At 44.4% G+C, this 15795-nt stretch overlaps 1 protein-coding gene across 5 annotated transcripts; it reads right to left on the reverse strand.

Moving 5' to 3' along the window:
- Positions 1-434: 434 nt before the first annotated feature.
- Positions 435-15514, reverse strand: LOC310849942 (trypsin-like). Of its 5 annotated transcripts, none has more exons than XM_083750964.1 (6): positions 15491-15514; positions 11558-11654; positions 9574-9745; positions 5177-5430; positions 969-1105; positions 435-675 (listed from the first exon to the last, which is right to left on the reverse strand). In XM_083750964.1, exons 1-6 carry the CDS (start codon positions 15491-15493, stop codon positions 496-498), a joined length of 843 nt encoding a protein of 280 aa, XP_083607090.1. In that variant the 5' UTR covers positions 15494-15514; the 3' UTR covers positions 435-495. The 5 variants fall into 5 exon arrangements, with proteins under 5 accessions (XP_083607090.1, XP_083607091.1, XP_083607092.1 ...); XM_083750965.1 differs by lacking the exon at positions 15491-15514 and adding an exon at positions 15294-15441; XM_083750966.1 differs by lacking the exon at positions 15491-15514 and adding an exon at positions 15269-15401.
- Between the last annotated feature and the right edge of the window lie 281 nt (positions 15515-15795).

Here is a 15795-nt window from a genome sequence, read left to right on the forward strand (position 1 = left end):
CCCTTGTTTTGTGTGGTTGAGTTGTATTTTATTGTATCCTGTGGGTTTTGTGTGATTTTCATGGCAAAGTTTTATTATAACGGCATTGTCATTTTATGCTTGTATGTTGTTCTCTGCCGTGTGCGAACTTGGTCCAGAAAGGTAGCTTAGTCGTATTAAAATAGATAAACCCTATTGCCACCCCGAGCTCATTGAGGACTGAGCATGCTCCATAAATGTGGAATGACAACTGCCTGTTGGGGCGAAGAGGGAATGGGATGAAGTGGCTAGAATCCTGAAGAGGGAGCACTCCACACACGGCAACATTTTGTTGTGGGTCCTTTTGGTACGTAAATAACCTTGAGGCACACAAAGCGCTAGGGAATCCAAGGAGAGGCAATGCCACAGCACAATAGCGACCCCTCCCAATGGCTGGTAGAATATGGCAATAAATCTCGGCTTTCTTATCTTTATTTTGAGATCAAGGTCCCAGGGCGGTAGCATCTCCCCATGGCACTAACAAGTGTCTGCAGCACGGTTGACTGAGTTGTTCCGTATGACGCTCTGAATCCAGTCGGTGAATCGGCAGATTTTTGTGTAGACCCCGGGCTTGCCAGACTGTGCGCAGATCTGCATCCCCCACGAGACGATGCCTTCGAGTTTCCCGTTGCACACCAGGGGCCCACCGGAGTCGCCCTGCCGAGCAGAATTATTCATATACTTATTTAGACTATTTATATCCCAAACTCCTGAATCAAAAGATAAAGCAACGAGTAAAGGACAACAACAACAAGGAAAGCCAAAACTCCCTCAGCTTCTCCTCCCCAAAATGACAGGGGCCTTGGTGGGCACCAGGGGTGGAAGATGACGTTGTGCGCCATTTTGAAGGGCCCAGGGATGGACCACCTGAAACTGCTTTGAACTGGTGTTCTGGCAAACATCTTTATTATTTTGTGGGGGGTTTTGTCCAATAGGGGAAAGCCTCTCACCTGGCAGGAGTCTACGCCACCTCTGCTCACACCAGCACACAACATGTTTTCTGTGATACCATTGGGGTATGCCTGGTTGCACTCTTCATTTGAAATTGTGTAGACTTGGGCACACTGCAGGATGTCAGGAAACTGTGCTGCAAACAAAGAACACCGATGGTTTTATGGAGGTGCTGGCGACACTGGAGAAAAAGCCACCACTTTTATCATGAGCCCCAGCCTAAGTTGACCCGTGGATCGTTTTATATTTCACTATCGACTTCCTATATGGCATTACTCGGGAATGGTAAGAAACCAAATAATCAGAGCAGTTTTGAAATCAGGGGTTAAAATCAATGCAGTTTTCAAAGATTCAGCCTTGTTTCAAGATGGCATCCAACTGTATCCGAACAGAGGCAAGAACCTGCTTGATCTCAGGAGCCACCATGCTCAATGTGGTTATAATATTTCAAGAGGCATAGTGAACAAGCAACTTTCAAAAATATAAATAACTGTTGGTTTTGATTGTTAGTCATCGTGTTCTGTTAACTTCAAGCAAATAAATATATAGATGCAGGCCAGGAGATCTGGAGCAGTGAAACTTTGGACGTTTGGTGTAGCTGGTAGTTTAATGTTGAAGCTCCACCTACCTGTATACAGGTAAATAAACACATTGGACTGCATCCCACCAATTTCTACTTAGACTGGACCCATCAAAATTAATGAACCGAAGTTCCTCATAGCCATTAATATCAGTGGGTCTACTCTGAGTATAGGACTAACATTGAACACAACCCATTTTGCAGGACTACACAGGGCATGCTAATTTGTTCCATATATATATATATATATATATATATGCAGGTTTTGGTGTCCTCGGGTGTCTTCCCGTGTAAAAGTTGGGGTGTCTAGGCGACGTTTCGACGAGGTCTCACTCGTCATCTTCAGGCTGGTGCTTTCGGCTTCTTGTTACTGGAACAGAGCGGGATCTCAATGTTTGAGTTCCTATAAATACTGTAGAGGGGGTGTGGTGTCTAGCCTCCAATGTTCTGGGCAGAGAGGAAGTTCCCAGGCTAGTGTGCCTTTTCTTCTTTTGTTCCTTAATTACTTGAGAGATACCTTGAGTGATTTCTTGAGTGATATCCTGAGTACCACTTAGGTGGGTCATTAGGTGTGGATTAGTTGCTAAAGTCTTTGTGTCTTGACCTCTTGAACTTTGTGAAGAGTTTTCCTGAGAAGATGGCTGTATTGCACTTAGTTGTGCTTTGGCTTGGCTTCGTGTATAGGGGCGAGCTGTGGTTTTGTGGCTTGTGTCAGCCAGATCTGTGTAGGGATTGCAGGGGGGTGCAGCATCCGGAGGTGCCACCATGGATTGGCTACTGGATGGTGTCAGTAATTCATCTGTGGAGAGGGTCTGGGTTTGGGTCTGGTGTGGTTGATTGGTGTTGGCGTTCTGTGTGCCTCTGGATCTGGTGTCAGTTTTTGTGGGGAGGGCTAATTTCCAGATGTCTGGCAAGCGGGATGTGTCGTCACGCTTGTTCATGTTGTGAGGGTGTTTCTCTATCTCGATGGCTTCCATGATTATTCTCTTGTGGTGATGTTCCGTGTTAAAGAGCAATTTGGAATCTGCAAAATTAATTTCGTGTCCTGTTTCTTTCATGTGTTGGAAAAGAGAGGAAGTTTTTTCTTCTTTTTTGACGGCATTCTTGTGTTCTGCGATACGTGCATTTATTCGTCTGTTTGTTTGTCCAATGTACGTGGCTGGGCAGACTTTGCAGGGTATTTCATAGATCCCTTGGTTTTCCAACTGGATTTTATCCTTGGGGTTTCTGAGGATATTGGCTATTTTTTGGTTGGTGCAAAAGGCTGTTTTGATATTGTGTTTATGGAGGATTTTGCTAATTTTATCTGTAGTGCCCTTGATATAAGGAAGGAGGGCCATGCCATTGTTTTCTTCTGTGTCTTGGTTTTTGGGGGGTGTTTCCTTTTGGATTAGCTTCGTAATCCTGTTTTGCTGGTATCCATTGGCAATTAACACATTTGAGAGATTCTGTAACTCAGTTGTCAAGTGGTCTTTGTCACGTATCGCAGAACACAAGAATGCCGTCAAAAAAGAAGAAAAAACTTCCTCTCTTTTCCAACACATGAAAGAAACAGGACACGAAATTAATTTTGCAGATTCCAAATTGCTCTTTAACACGGAACATCACCACAAGAGAATAATCATGGAAGCCATCGAGATAGAGAAACACCCTCACAACATGAACAAGCGTGACGACACATCCCGCTTGCCAGACATCTGGAAATTAGCCCTCCCCACAAAAACTGACACCAGATCCAGAGGCACACAGAACGCCAACACCAATCAACCACACCAGACCCAAACCCAGACCCTCTCCACAGATGAATTACTGACACCATCCAGTAGCCAATCCATGGTGGCACCTCCGGATGCTGCACCCCCCTGCAATCCCTACACAGATCTGGCTGACACAAGCCACAAAACCACAGCTCGCCCCTATACACGAAGCCAAGCCAAAGCACAACTAAGTGCAATACAGCCATCTTCTCAGGAAAACTCTTCACAAAGTTCAAGAGGTCAAGACACAAAGACTTTAGCAACTAATCCACACCTAATGACCCACCTAAGTGGTACTCAGGATATCACTCAAGAAATCACTCAAGGTATCTCTCAAGTAATTAAGGAACAAAAGAAGAAAAGGCACACTAGCCTGGGAACTTCCTCTCTGCCCAGAACATTGGAGGCTAGACACCACACCCCCTCTACAGTATTTATAGGAACTCAAACATTGAGATCCCGCTCTGTTCCAGTAACAAGAAGCCGAAAGCACCAGCCTGAAGATGACGAGTGAGACCTCGTCGAAACGTCGCCTAGACACCCCAACTTTTACACGGGAAGACACCCGAGGACACCAAAACCTGCATTCCTGTACCCGTGAAAATCTACGAAAGCAAATATATATATATATATATATATATATATATTTGCAATTTCCCTAAAAGGGAATGCTGGCATTCTCTTCTGAAGATCAGTCAGGATATTGGTTCTCTTTTTTCTACTGCATACCTAGGGCAGATGACTGATAACGTCAAGAGCCAGAGGGTACTTGGTACCAAGATGGCGAGTTGGAGGCTTTGATGACCCTCAAAAACTATAACTGAAATTGGGAAGCAAAGCAAATCAGAGCCTGTCACCAAGAAGGATTTTTTGTTTTGTTTTTTGCATTGGGTAAATTTGAATCTGGACTCTTTAACAGCACTGAAATAACCCCTTCGTGACTGGAAGCACTCTGAAATATGAGAGAAGATTATAAGCGAGACTTCCCAGAATGCAAGAGAAAAGAAGCAATACTTCCCATAGCAAGACTTCCCATAAGGCCACAGTTATGTGTAGAAAGAGATGCAATGCTTCCCTATAATGCAACAGTTATGTGCAGAGGGAAAACATATGTGCAGAAGGAAAACTTCCCTTTAATAGAAGATATGAAAGGGAAATAATTAGCGTTGTGGCTAATTGATCCATTAGTTTACACGATGAAGAAAAAGTTTAATTTACTAAAAAAAACAAAAAACCACCCAGCATATTTTTCATTTTAAAAAACTACACATATTAATTAAAAAACCTGCAGATGACAGCCACCATCTTAAAAGAGGCACCACACTTTACTTTCACATAGGTGAAGAATGCCCATCACAGAATGGGATGCCTCCTCTTTTAAGGAGGACTCCTGGAAAAGAATACTTTTTCTCTCTAGATGGAATGCATCTTGGAGGGAATGCATCTTAAGAGACAATCGTAGGATGGAATGCTCTCAAGAGGGAATCCCCCTATTAGGAGAATACCTCTTCAGCTTCATGCATAATTTGTAAAGTATGCTGCTTACTTTCGTTTTTCTACCCACATGCAAATTTCCACACATTTAATGAACCCCAGTGATTAACTGATGATTATTCTTAGAAACAAAATGAAACTGGGCGACAGACGTTGAAATACTTGGAGATCTGGGGCAGGGCGTGACAATTAGGGTGAAAATTTAAAAGTTGCGCAAAGGACAGAGAGAAAATACGAATGAGAAATAGTGGAGAGGTATAATGCTTTGTGCAGGTGGAAAATGTGGCGATGGAGACTGCATGAGCAGGCTGCAGCCATCAGCTCTACACCCACCACATCCATGCCCCTGGTATGTATTGAAAATTATCTACTGTACATTGAGGGGTTGTCGTGGTCCCCCAGCCTGACACCTGGCACCGAGTGTTAGGCTGAACACATTGGGTAGCCAGCTGAATAGGCCTGACATATTCATTGATGAAGGCGGGATTGCTCAGTCGTATCAACATGATGTCGCTGTCATGTGTGGTGGGATTGTAGTTGGGGTGTGGGAATTTCTGTGCAGATGTGATGCATTGCTCCGAGCCCTCGTTCGCCCTGAGGCTGTGATCACCCATCCTTGTGTGGATGACCCTGCATAGGATGAGAACAGGAAGGAGAGGGGGAGAAGAAAAAGAAAAGAAAGAAAAGCCGTGAGAACATAAATCTGAGAAGAGTCCTGCTAAACCATTCCAAAGACCCATCTAGACTACCGTCCTGTCTCACAGAGCAGCCATCTCTTGTAGACGTGGCCAGCTAAGCAGCATAGCTGTCAACGTTTCCCTTTTCTTGCGAGAAATCCTATTCAGAATAAGGGAAATGTTGACAGCTATGCCACAGAGAGGAGTAGGCCTGTTCTCCTCGAAAATTTAAATCACAGGGCACTGAACCTCAGAGAGGAAGCATTTCAACCACAATAATAGGATAATTGCTTGACCTTTCCATAACACCCCAGAATCAGAGCTAGAAGAGATCTTGGAGATAATCTAGTGTCAGTTACAAAATGGCTGTCGTGCGGGTGTGTAGCATAACACAAAATGGTGGCCTCTTGCTCACAGAGAGAAACTCTTTGCACTTCTCCTCTGCTCAGAATGGGAAGAAGGGTGGGTTTCCACTCTAATAAAAGGTGGGCATGTTTGGTTTAGTTCACATTCAAAGGCAAATCTACTTGATTTGTAGTTTTTGAAACAACGCACCGAACCAAAACAAAACAGAGTCATCCTTCAAAATTCATTTTCCTCCAGATTTTGCAATACAGTTTCCCCACAAAGTAATGTGTTCAGTACCAGTGTTTCACTACCACACCCTCTTCCCCTCCTCTCCCATGGGATAGAGAAATAGATAGATTTATCTATAGGTAGCACAAGCCTGGTGTGGTATTTACAGGTTTAAAATCCCAAATCAGCCATGAAGCGAAGTGTCTCTCTGCCAAACAACCTCACTGAATTGTTGTGAGGATAATATAAAGCTCCTTGTAGGAAAGGCAGGATGTAAATTTAACAAATCAATAATAATAATAATGAATCAAGTGGAACTTCAGACTTCATTACTGAAAAACCTAATGAGAGTCACTTTTTTTAAAAAGTGAAACTATAAGGATATATTTTCCATGGGGAAAGGAAGACAAGTGCTTTTTAAGGATGTTTGTTAAGTGAGAAGGTTTCTGGATCCTTTTTCCTTGGACCGCTGTTGCTGTTGGGGCAGGCTCATGAGAAGTGTGTTTATAAGTTGCTTTGAGTCATTTCCATGAGTAAGCAACTTTTTTTAAAAAAATTGCTCAGTTTACAAGATGATCTGCAAGATTACTGCTCTGATTACTGTTCTGTCCAGATTACCTGATGACTACGTATGCATGAAGTATCTGAGCACTAAACAACACTGACTCATGGAAGGCCCTCCAGTGAGGCAATAGGAGAGGAAGGGATGGCGCCAAGACTCCTTGTCTCCTTGTGGGTAACCAGCTAAAAGGCTAAAACAGTCACCCTCCCTTTATGGTAGCGTCTTAGGAAACTGTAATCCTCTTCCCTCTCCAAGGTAAACATGGTGAGGTCTTCTGTAAACCGTTTCCTGCCAGACTTGTCTTCCAAATGCATCATCATCCTTTTTGACCAAGATGCAGCAGGATAGGAATGTGGTGAAGAGGAAGGGCATTTTTTTTCAGAGCAGGAATGATGGCATCATCTTCCTGGTTAATTGACAGACCCTCCTCGCTCTGACATGAATGCTCTCGCTCTCTTGTTTATGACAGATGGAGGGCATATTCTACGACTGTCAGCTGATCCCAATAAATCAAAGATTATGCCATGTACAGCTGTTCTTTGTATGTAGTCTCATCCATACTGTTTGAAGTGTATAAGCAAGCTTCCTGTGCCTCTATTAATTCTCCATTGTCCACATGATGTTTTTCTCCAAATCACTGCCTCCCCACACTTCCCCTTCCCTCTGTCCAGATCTCCTTATACCTTCCCCTTTTCAGAGCATCCCTGTTATGAGAAAATCTGGATTAAGGGAGGGGAAGGTATGAGAAGATAGTGATTGGGAGGAAAACGTCACATGTGTGGGATAAATCAGCCTCATATAACCAACATGCTTAATACATGAAGGGGTTAAGACCATAGAGTAAGTTGTCCTGACAGGCTTAGCTAGGTCGCTCTCCATCACCTTGGGAGCACAGATTACCAAACTCTTTGTTCTCCCACTTTCCACCATGTGAACCTACCAGTAAGGATGTCTAAACTGGATGTTGCAAACTTAGACCACACAGCCTTAGTAAGCCATCTTTGTGTTTCTATACAAATAACTTAGAAACATTTATCACTTTGAAACTAGCCTAAGGTATGCTGCCTGTCTTTTCTTGCTGCTGTGCAGACAAACTCAAGAATCTGACCTTTGAAGAGTTTGTAAGTAAACGACTTTAAATTTACCAAATGTGTGATTTCTTTCTATGCTAAGGGAAGTTGGGAGCTTTGGAAGAAACATAGAAGGGGATATTTTAAAAGTCTTAACAACCTATATTTTCATGCTTTGCTTTGCCACATGTTTTGTTATTTCAAATCTCTGCTGAGGCCCTCTCACCTGGATCTAGGCATCCAGGGAATTCTCCTTTCTGTTTTACCAACAACAACCTAACAATATGAACAATTAATAGTTATAGGAAGCTACTATCCACATTAAATAACAGAATGGAATATACTCAGGCATATAATTTAGTCATCTATGTTTGTTATAATCATCTTTGTTTTTACTTGTTTTATTGTGTGTATACTTTGTTGTTGTTGTTTTTACATTTTTCCTAGAGAGTTTTGTCATTAAGCGGCCTATAAATCTTTTTATATACATTGGTTGGGGGATGAGGTGGTCTTGTCACCTGCCCCAATGCACCAGAAAGAAGGTCTATTTACTTCAATAGAACTTAATTCCAGACATATAGGATAACAGAAGAAGAAGAAGAAGAAGAAGAAGAAGAAGAAGAAGAAGAAGAAGAAGAGGAGTTTGGATTTGATATCCCGTCTTTCATTCCCTTTAAGGAGTCTCAAAGCGGCTAACATTCTCCTTTCCCTTCCTCCCCCACAACAGCCACATTTAATCTAATTTTAATAGGCTGAGGTGTAAAAAAAAAAAAAAAGCAAAGCAATGTGGCCCCCTCTCCCTTCTCTTCATAGCATCCAGAAGCCACCAATTAAACATGATTTCCTTTTAATTCAAAGCAGAATACTATACTTAAGAGCTTTTGTTCAAACCAGGATATTAAACTGTGGTTTAATATCCCAGCTTGTTGCATAGTTTCTTGGTTTGGGCAACACAGGAAACCATGGTTTGATTGGATATTTTCACATTTCATTGAAGGGTTCCTAAGGCACGACCATCCAAATGCAGCCAAGATCTGAGACCACTGGAGTGTCACACACACCTAAAAACCATTTTCCTTCCCACTCACTCATCTGAGATTAAAGCCCTGAAAGTCCCACCGTTTCATTTTACAACCACAAGATGGCTTCTGGAGCAATACCTGCTGTGTTTGTGTTTGTGTGGGAAACCGATAGTGGGAAAAGGTCAACCAAGATCCCTTTGGATAATTATTTTTTGGGGGTGGCTGGGTTAGATTTTGTGTATTTACAGGATTGTCTACCTGCAAACTTCCTAGACATCTCAGGTCGCAGTCTGATACCTATTTAATAATAAGAACAGGAGAACATTGTGGGCTGAGTTGTATGGTACCGCAGTAGGAGGGGCAAGTAAGAGGGTTGCGGAGGGAAGGAAGTGAACAGAAAGCTCCCCTGCAAGATACACCTTCCATTTCCACAACTTTGGCTACAATGCAACATTAAAACCGCTCCAGAGATGCTAATAATCCCAAAGCCCTTCCCACCTTGCCCTTCTCCCAGGATCAGCAATCTTGAGTTTCCTTACCCCTGTTGGTTACAGTGAGCAGCGGTAAGAACCCAGTATTTGTCTATCAGGATGCCTCCGCACAGACTGGATAACCCTGAAGCTCTCTAGGTCCCCGGCTGGGGACTGGGGAGGGAGAACGCCCAATGCCTGAGCCAAGGTCTACCCACATTTGAAATTTAATAAAGTTGTGGCCAATTTAATCCCATAGCACGTTGTCTTGAGTCGTTATTCCACATGACGGGAGGGACAGCTCGGGATCTGGGGACTCCGCCTGTCCACGCAATAATCCCAAAGCCCTTCCCACCTTGCCCTTCTCCCAGGATCAGCAATCTTGAGTTTCCTTACCCCTGTTGGTTACAGTGAGCAGCGGTAAGAACCCAGTACTTGTCTATCAGAACGCCTCCGCACAGAATATCTGGCCCATTTCTCTTGCTATTGGAGAGGACAACCTGGTAGCGCTGTTCGCCTAGGGCGCAGTCTTGGCCCCCGATGATCCGTGACTCATCCTGTGCAGCCACTGTGGAGGAAAACCAGCCAAGGTGAGAGATAGCTTCCACCATACCTAGTGATATCACACTGGCTAAGCGGCAAGGATCCCAGCTTAGTTAAAAGAGGGAGGAACCTCTTTCAGCCTGAGGTCTGCATCCCCCATAGTCAGCCTTCCATGTATGCCATTATGCTGCTGGTGGTTGGGGCCAAAGGCGAAAGTGGGTGGAGTTACAGATGCGACTCCGTGCTTTGTGTAGAGGGCAATTTTTCCAGCCTTGCAAAAGTCAACTGTGTCTGCACTTCCCTCTATGTATGCTTCTCTTCATCCAGGCAAACAAGGACACAACCAGGTCAGCCGAAAGCCCTCCAGGAGCAGGGTTAGCGAGAGGGACATGACCTGTAGAAAGTCCCACGGCTTGGATAGACTACACTGAGTCACCAGGTTTGAAATCCCTGATCCCTGGCCCAGATGAATCTATAGAAATCCTAAGGCAGTGCTTCAGAATCCATTTACCGTATTTTTCACTCTATAACACGCACCCGACCATAACACGCACGTAGTTTTTAGAGGAGGAAAATCCGTAGGCATGCCACCCATAGGCATTCCCTCCATAACACGCACAGACATTTCCCCTTACTTTCTAGGAGGAAAAAAGTGAGTGTTATGGTGCAAAAAATACGGTATCTATTACATTTATGGAACACTGCCTTCATAAACATAAAGGCTCATCCACACGCCCGTTTTGCCTCATGTTTGCTAAGCACAGATATGCACCTTAAAGCTCAAAGTCCAAGCCCTTTTATTTTTTGCTCCGCTATTTTCCCCAGGAAAACCCGCTCCTTAAGGCTGAATTGGAACTAACAGCAATTTGGTCTGATTCAGCTGTAAACAGCGGATTTTCACGGGGAAAACACTGGGGCAAAAGAAAAAAGTGCTTGGAGAAGGAGCTTTAAAGCTCGAACCTGTGCCTAGAAATGCGGCAGAAAATGAAGTCTGGATGAGCCCCGAGTTTGCTCAGCCCGGATACTGAGGTCCTCCTATGAGGGCTTTCTGGCAGTTCCCTCACTGCGAGAAGCAAAGTTACAGGGAACCGGGCAGAGGGCCTTCTTGGTAGTGGCACCCGCCCTGTGCAATGCCCTCTCATCTGATGTTAAGGAGATGAGTAATTACATAACATTTAGAAAACATATGAAAGCAGCCCTGTATAGGGATGTTTTTTGTGTTTGATGCTTTACCATGTTTTTACTATTCTGCTGGGAGCCGCCCAGGGTGGCTGAGGTAATAATAATAATAATCTGGGTTGATGACAAAATACAATGCAAAGCTTAAACGATAACACCCTCCAAAAACAATTATTTTTTTAAAAGTCTAAACAGCTAAAGCCAATGCAAGCACAGCAATTAAGAACAAATGTAAAGCAAATGACAGGAATAATTAAGTGCAAAGGTATAAAATAGGGATGAGGAACTGGCCCCCCTCCAGATGTTGATGAACTACAACTCCCATCATTCCCAGTCATTGACTAGGCTGGGGCTGATGGGAGTTGGAGTCCAGCAGCCTTTAGAAGGTTGTAAAAGCACTAAAGGTGATGTGGGAGAGAACTTGGGAGAACAAAAAGGTCTTCTTTGCCTGGTGCCTAACAAACAAGCAAATGATAATGCAAGAAGGACAAAGGAGGGTAGTCTACAAAGGGGCACCAGCGGTGGTGCTTTGCTGCAGAAAGCATGAGATTTTCCTATCTCCTCAGGACCACTTTTGGCAATATGAAGGAAGGACACGCACTCACCCCTGATCTTCAAGCCATACTTTCAGCTGTATGCCCAGGTGATACTTCCCTACCTGTAAGAGTCAGCAGAAGAACCACTATCGCCAGAAGCCTCATGGCCCTGTAGGGAGTAGATGCCACCTGCATGTGTCTGTCTTGTTGTTGGCGGTGCTGTTGGATCGAAAGCAGTTTATTGTCACCGAATTCATCACCCTTAAATCCAAGCTGGCCCCACCTTCCTTGACATTGTCTAGAAGCAGAAGGATCCAGTTATGTGGGTTCTGCACCCGCCCACACAACCAGCCTGCTGATGCTCAGCCCCTGGAATCAGGAGGAAGGAAGCTCTTGACTGCGACCCTTGGTCCTGGCATGGTCCTTACTATGCCAGTCTGAGCTGTCCTCCAGCAGAGACTGAGGTTAAGGGGCTTTTGCCATGCTTCTGAATGGCAAGCTGAATGATTCTAGCAACTTCTGGGCCCCCATGACTTTGCAGCTGTCTTGGCTTAAATACAAAAGAATGTCAACACTACCAGATAAACACAGTCTGATCTACAACCCAGCTAAATTGAATTGCTTGAATTATATCTGAATTCTTTGGCTTCAATCCAGTTATCTTATCATCACTGTGCTCCAGAGCAAGGCACTAATTACAAAGTGTGAGCATCAATTCACACATCTGAATTTGGGGAGAAAGAAGGGACAGAGGCAGGGGGCCACTACTGCCCTCAACATGGTGCTGCGTTAATGGCCCTGCATCCCCATCCCAACTTAATGCAAAGGAGTAGGACTAGCCTTCTTCCAGAAGTGAGTCAAGGTTTCTTTCCGACTGGGAGAGACATGTTCCACTGCTAAAAACAAGAAGCAACGCACAGCATTTGGAGGGTAAAAACCAGGAAAGACCCACACCCCATACATGAAGCCACAACCTTGCAGAAAAGCTAGTTGGGTCTGGGTCTGAACAGTGCCTTGATGGAAGACATTCTGGGAAACACATCTATGCCTTGCTGGGTTTCATAATGGAAGAAATGTAGGATGCAGAGGTGTCAGAGTCTCAAAAACATTGTGGGGGCCTGACATGATGTTCTGATGTCACGTGCATGACATCACACAATGTCCTGAGGTGCAAAGCTAGGGTGTGTGGAACCGAACGTGGTGGCAGCGAGGCCCCAGTGGCTGGCAACCTCCGTCCTCCTTCTCTTCCTGATGTGCAAGGAAAAGACGGGAAAAGCTGCCCCCAGCCAGTGGTGGCAGCAGCAGCAGGAGGAGCCACCAAATTTGAGCCACACCACATCTGGCTCCATGTTTGCCCTCTGAACAATGAGACCCCCTGGCCACAGAAGGAAAGAAAGAAAGAAAGAAAGAAAGAAAGAAAGAAAGAAAGAAAGAAAGAAAGAAAGAAAGAAAGAAATGTTGGGAGCGAACACTTGCAAAGCCTGAAAACATTTTTTTAAATCATTCTTTCTCAGCAGCTGAATGAAACATTACAGGGCAGGACATCTAAGGACTGTAGTGGCTGCAGCCCTACTCAAGAGTAGACCAAAGGGAAGTGAATGAGACTAAGTTCATTAACACCAGCGGGTCTGCTCTGAGTAGGACTAGCTTTGAATACCAGCCTAAGATCCCCACACCATGGAAGTGCTTGTGGGACCCGTTGAGTGACGGCTGATGAGTCAAACACAAAGGCCCACAAAGAAAGGAAAGGCCCACAAAGAAAGGAAAGGAAGAAGACATTAACTACAAACAGGGAAAGCTCTGAGCAAGGGGTCAGGATCGTGGGTGGGTTGAGGTCAGTCTTATAAATATCAAAATGCTGGAAGCAGAAAAGAGGATTCATCTCCAAAGCAAAGCTGAGATGAGATCCCTTCTTTTTTCAAAAAGAAATTTTGCCCTTCCCTGTGAAAAATGGGGGGGGGGGGGACATTTCCTCATGAAACATTTTGGGAGGTGATTTGCCACTTCTGCAGTGGACAGGAAGTAGATGGGAGAGCCTGGCACCGCTTTCTACTGACCACAAACCCCAAAATGCCTTGGGAGCAACACAAAGCGAGGCAACATGCTATAACTCCCCAGATATCCCATGAAGTGCCTCTGGAAAGTGGCTGCAAAGAGAACTTCCCTCAGCTTTGAGTGCCAAAGGCTATTTCTTTAAATTATATCTATTTATACCCTGCCTTTTTCTCTGACAGGTACTTGAGGCAGTTTACAAATAAAAGAAAAAACAGCTAAAAATATGGGGTGGGGGAACAATATATTTTTTTTAAAAAATGAAGCATATCTATTAAAAACATGCAGATATTTACAATAAAGACAGCACAGAACCAGCTCTTTCATGAAAAGCAGTCCATTCTCAAAAGCCTGTTGAAATAAGGTCTTCACCTGCCAGTGGAAGGACAGCAGGGAGGGAGCCAGTCCGACGTACGTATCTAGGGTGGGAATTCCCAAGTTTGGGCGCAGCTACCGAGAAAGCTACTTCCTGCGTCCCTTCCAGTCATACCTGAGAGGGCGTCAGGGCTGAGAGAAGAGACTCCCCTGAATATCTCAAAATCCAAGCAGGTTCACATGAGGGAATCTACGGCTTGTGGGATTAATTAGGCCCTCCAAGGCGTTCTGGCCCTGCCATGCCAACCTGCCTACATCTAACTATAAATCTGAAAGTTTAAAAAAAACCAAGGGGAAATATCCTAGGATTAAATATACAGTAGTAAGAAACAACATCCTCCTCAATATTTCAGATACATCTCTCCCCCCTCACCCACCACAACTTTTCAGAAGAGTTTCATCTCCCGCCCTGGCAAATGGTTGAAATTTCTTTTTTTTTTTGGGGGGGGGGGGAGACATTTTTGGCACAGCTCTATTCCAAATATATCGTTTGAAATTGCAGTAAAGGGATATGTCAAATCTTTTGGCAGAAATCCATAAAAAATGCTGGTTTTATTTTATTTGCCCTCTATGCAGGAGCCTCCATTATACAAATAGCAGAAATATGCATTTGAAAGTCCTGCATTATCTCTAACTATCAGGTTGGCCTTTCCTGACTGCTCTGCCCTCTTTTAAGCGAAAAGCAAGATTTTATACACAGTAAGCCTGCACCTTACACAGGCATTAAGTTCCAGGCATTGCACCTAAAGCCAAAATCGCTTATTGAACCCATTGGGTTCAAAGTCATTTTTCAACCTCCCTGCCTTTTTCGCCATGTGTGTAAAGTTAAAGCCACACAAGTTGCCGTCTTACAGTGTGTGTGTGTGTGTGTGTGTGTGTGCGTGTGTGTGTGCGTGTGTGTGTGTGTTTGGGATTATTCCAAGTGATAATTCATTTCTCAGTGTGAAATTACAGCAAATGTTTTGAATGCTTGAATTTCTCAAACAGTATTATTCTCTCTAAACCACAGGAGTTTTTCTATTCTTTTTCTTTTTGTAGAACAGGGGATGGAAGAGAGAGAGAAAATGTCCCTGAACCCACTTTTGTTGCACTATGCCCCCGCCAAATAGCAATAATGATATGGTGGCATTGGGGAAGCATCTCAGAATAATGCATATTCGAGTTGCAAGAAGCAGAATAAACCCACCACTAATGCACTACGGTTCATAGCTGTCAACTTTTCCCTTTTTTAAAGGGAAATTCCCCTATTTCAAATAGGATTCCTCGGAAGAAAAGGGAAAAGTTGACAGCTATGCTACAGTTGTGTCAAGAACGTGTTGCAAAATACACCCGCAAGAAAGCACTGGCCTGGACGGGCCCCTCAACCCTTCGCCTTGCTGCCTTTGGGTTTTCCCCCAGCTCCTCACCTCACTCACACAAAGGCATAGTCACCTGCAGGTCCTGGGAGGAAAGAAGCCCTTGCAGCCGCAGAGATTCGGCAGTAAGAAGATGTGTCTGCGGTTGCTGCCGCTGCTGCCTGGGCTATGAGTCAAATGTGCCTTATCTGCCCATCTTCCCTTGATCAATCGCCCTGTGTTTATCCATCACACATGTTTAGACAAGGAGGGCAACTCCCTTGGGCTTCTTACCATGCACAACTATCAGAGCAATCCTGCTCCTTCTGGTTTGTGTACTGGGATCTCCAAAGCACCTGCAACCGTTGTCAGGCTCCTTTTCTAGCACTGCTTGGAATCAGGCCACCCGGAGAGAAAGATCTCCAAAAAGGTCTGCCTCCAGTTCACAATTTGTTCCACCCTTTGCGCAGTATATATAGTTGCCCACATCTCCCTGCTATGATGCTATCCTGCCCTGCCAAACACTTTCTTCTCCTCCTGGTCCTGACGATGCAGAAGAGCTAAGGTGACCATCACAGAAGCCACCGCCTTCGTTATTA

The sequence above is a fragment of the Podarcis gaigeae genome (assembly GCF_964106915.1).
Source record: "Podarcis gaigeae genome assembly, chromosome: 8".
Lineage (NCBI taxonomy): Eukaryota > Metazoa > Chordata > Lepidosauria > Squamata > Lacertidae > Podarcis > Podarcis gaigeae.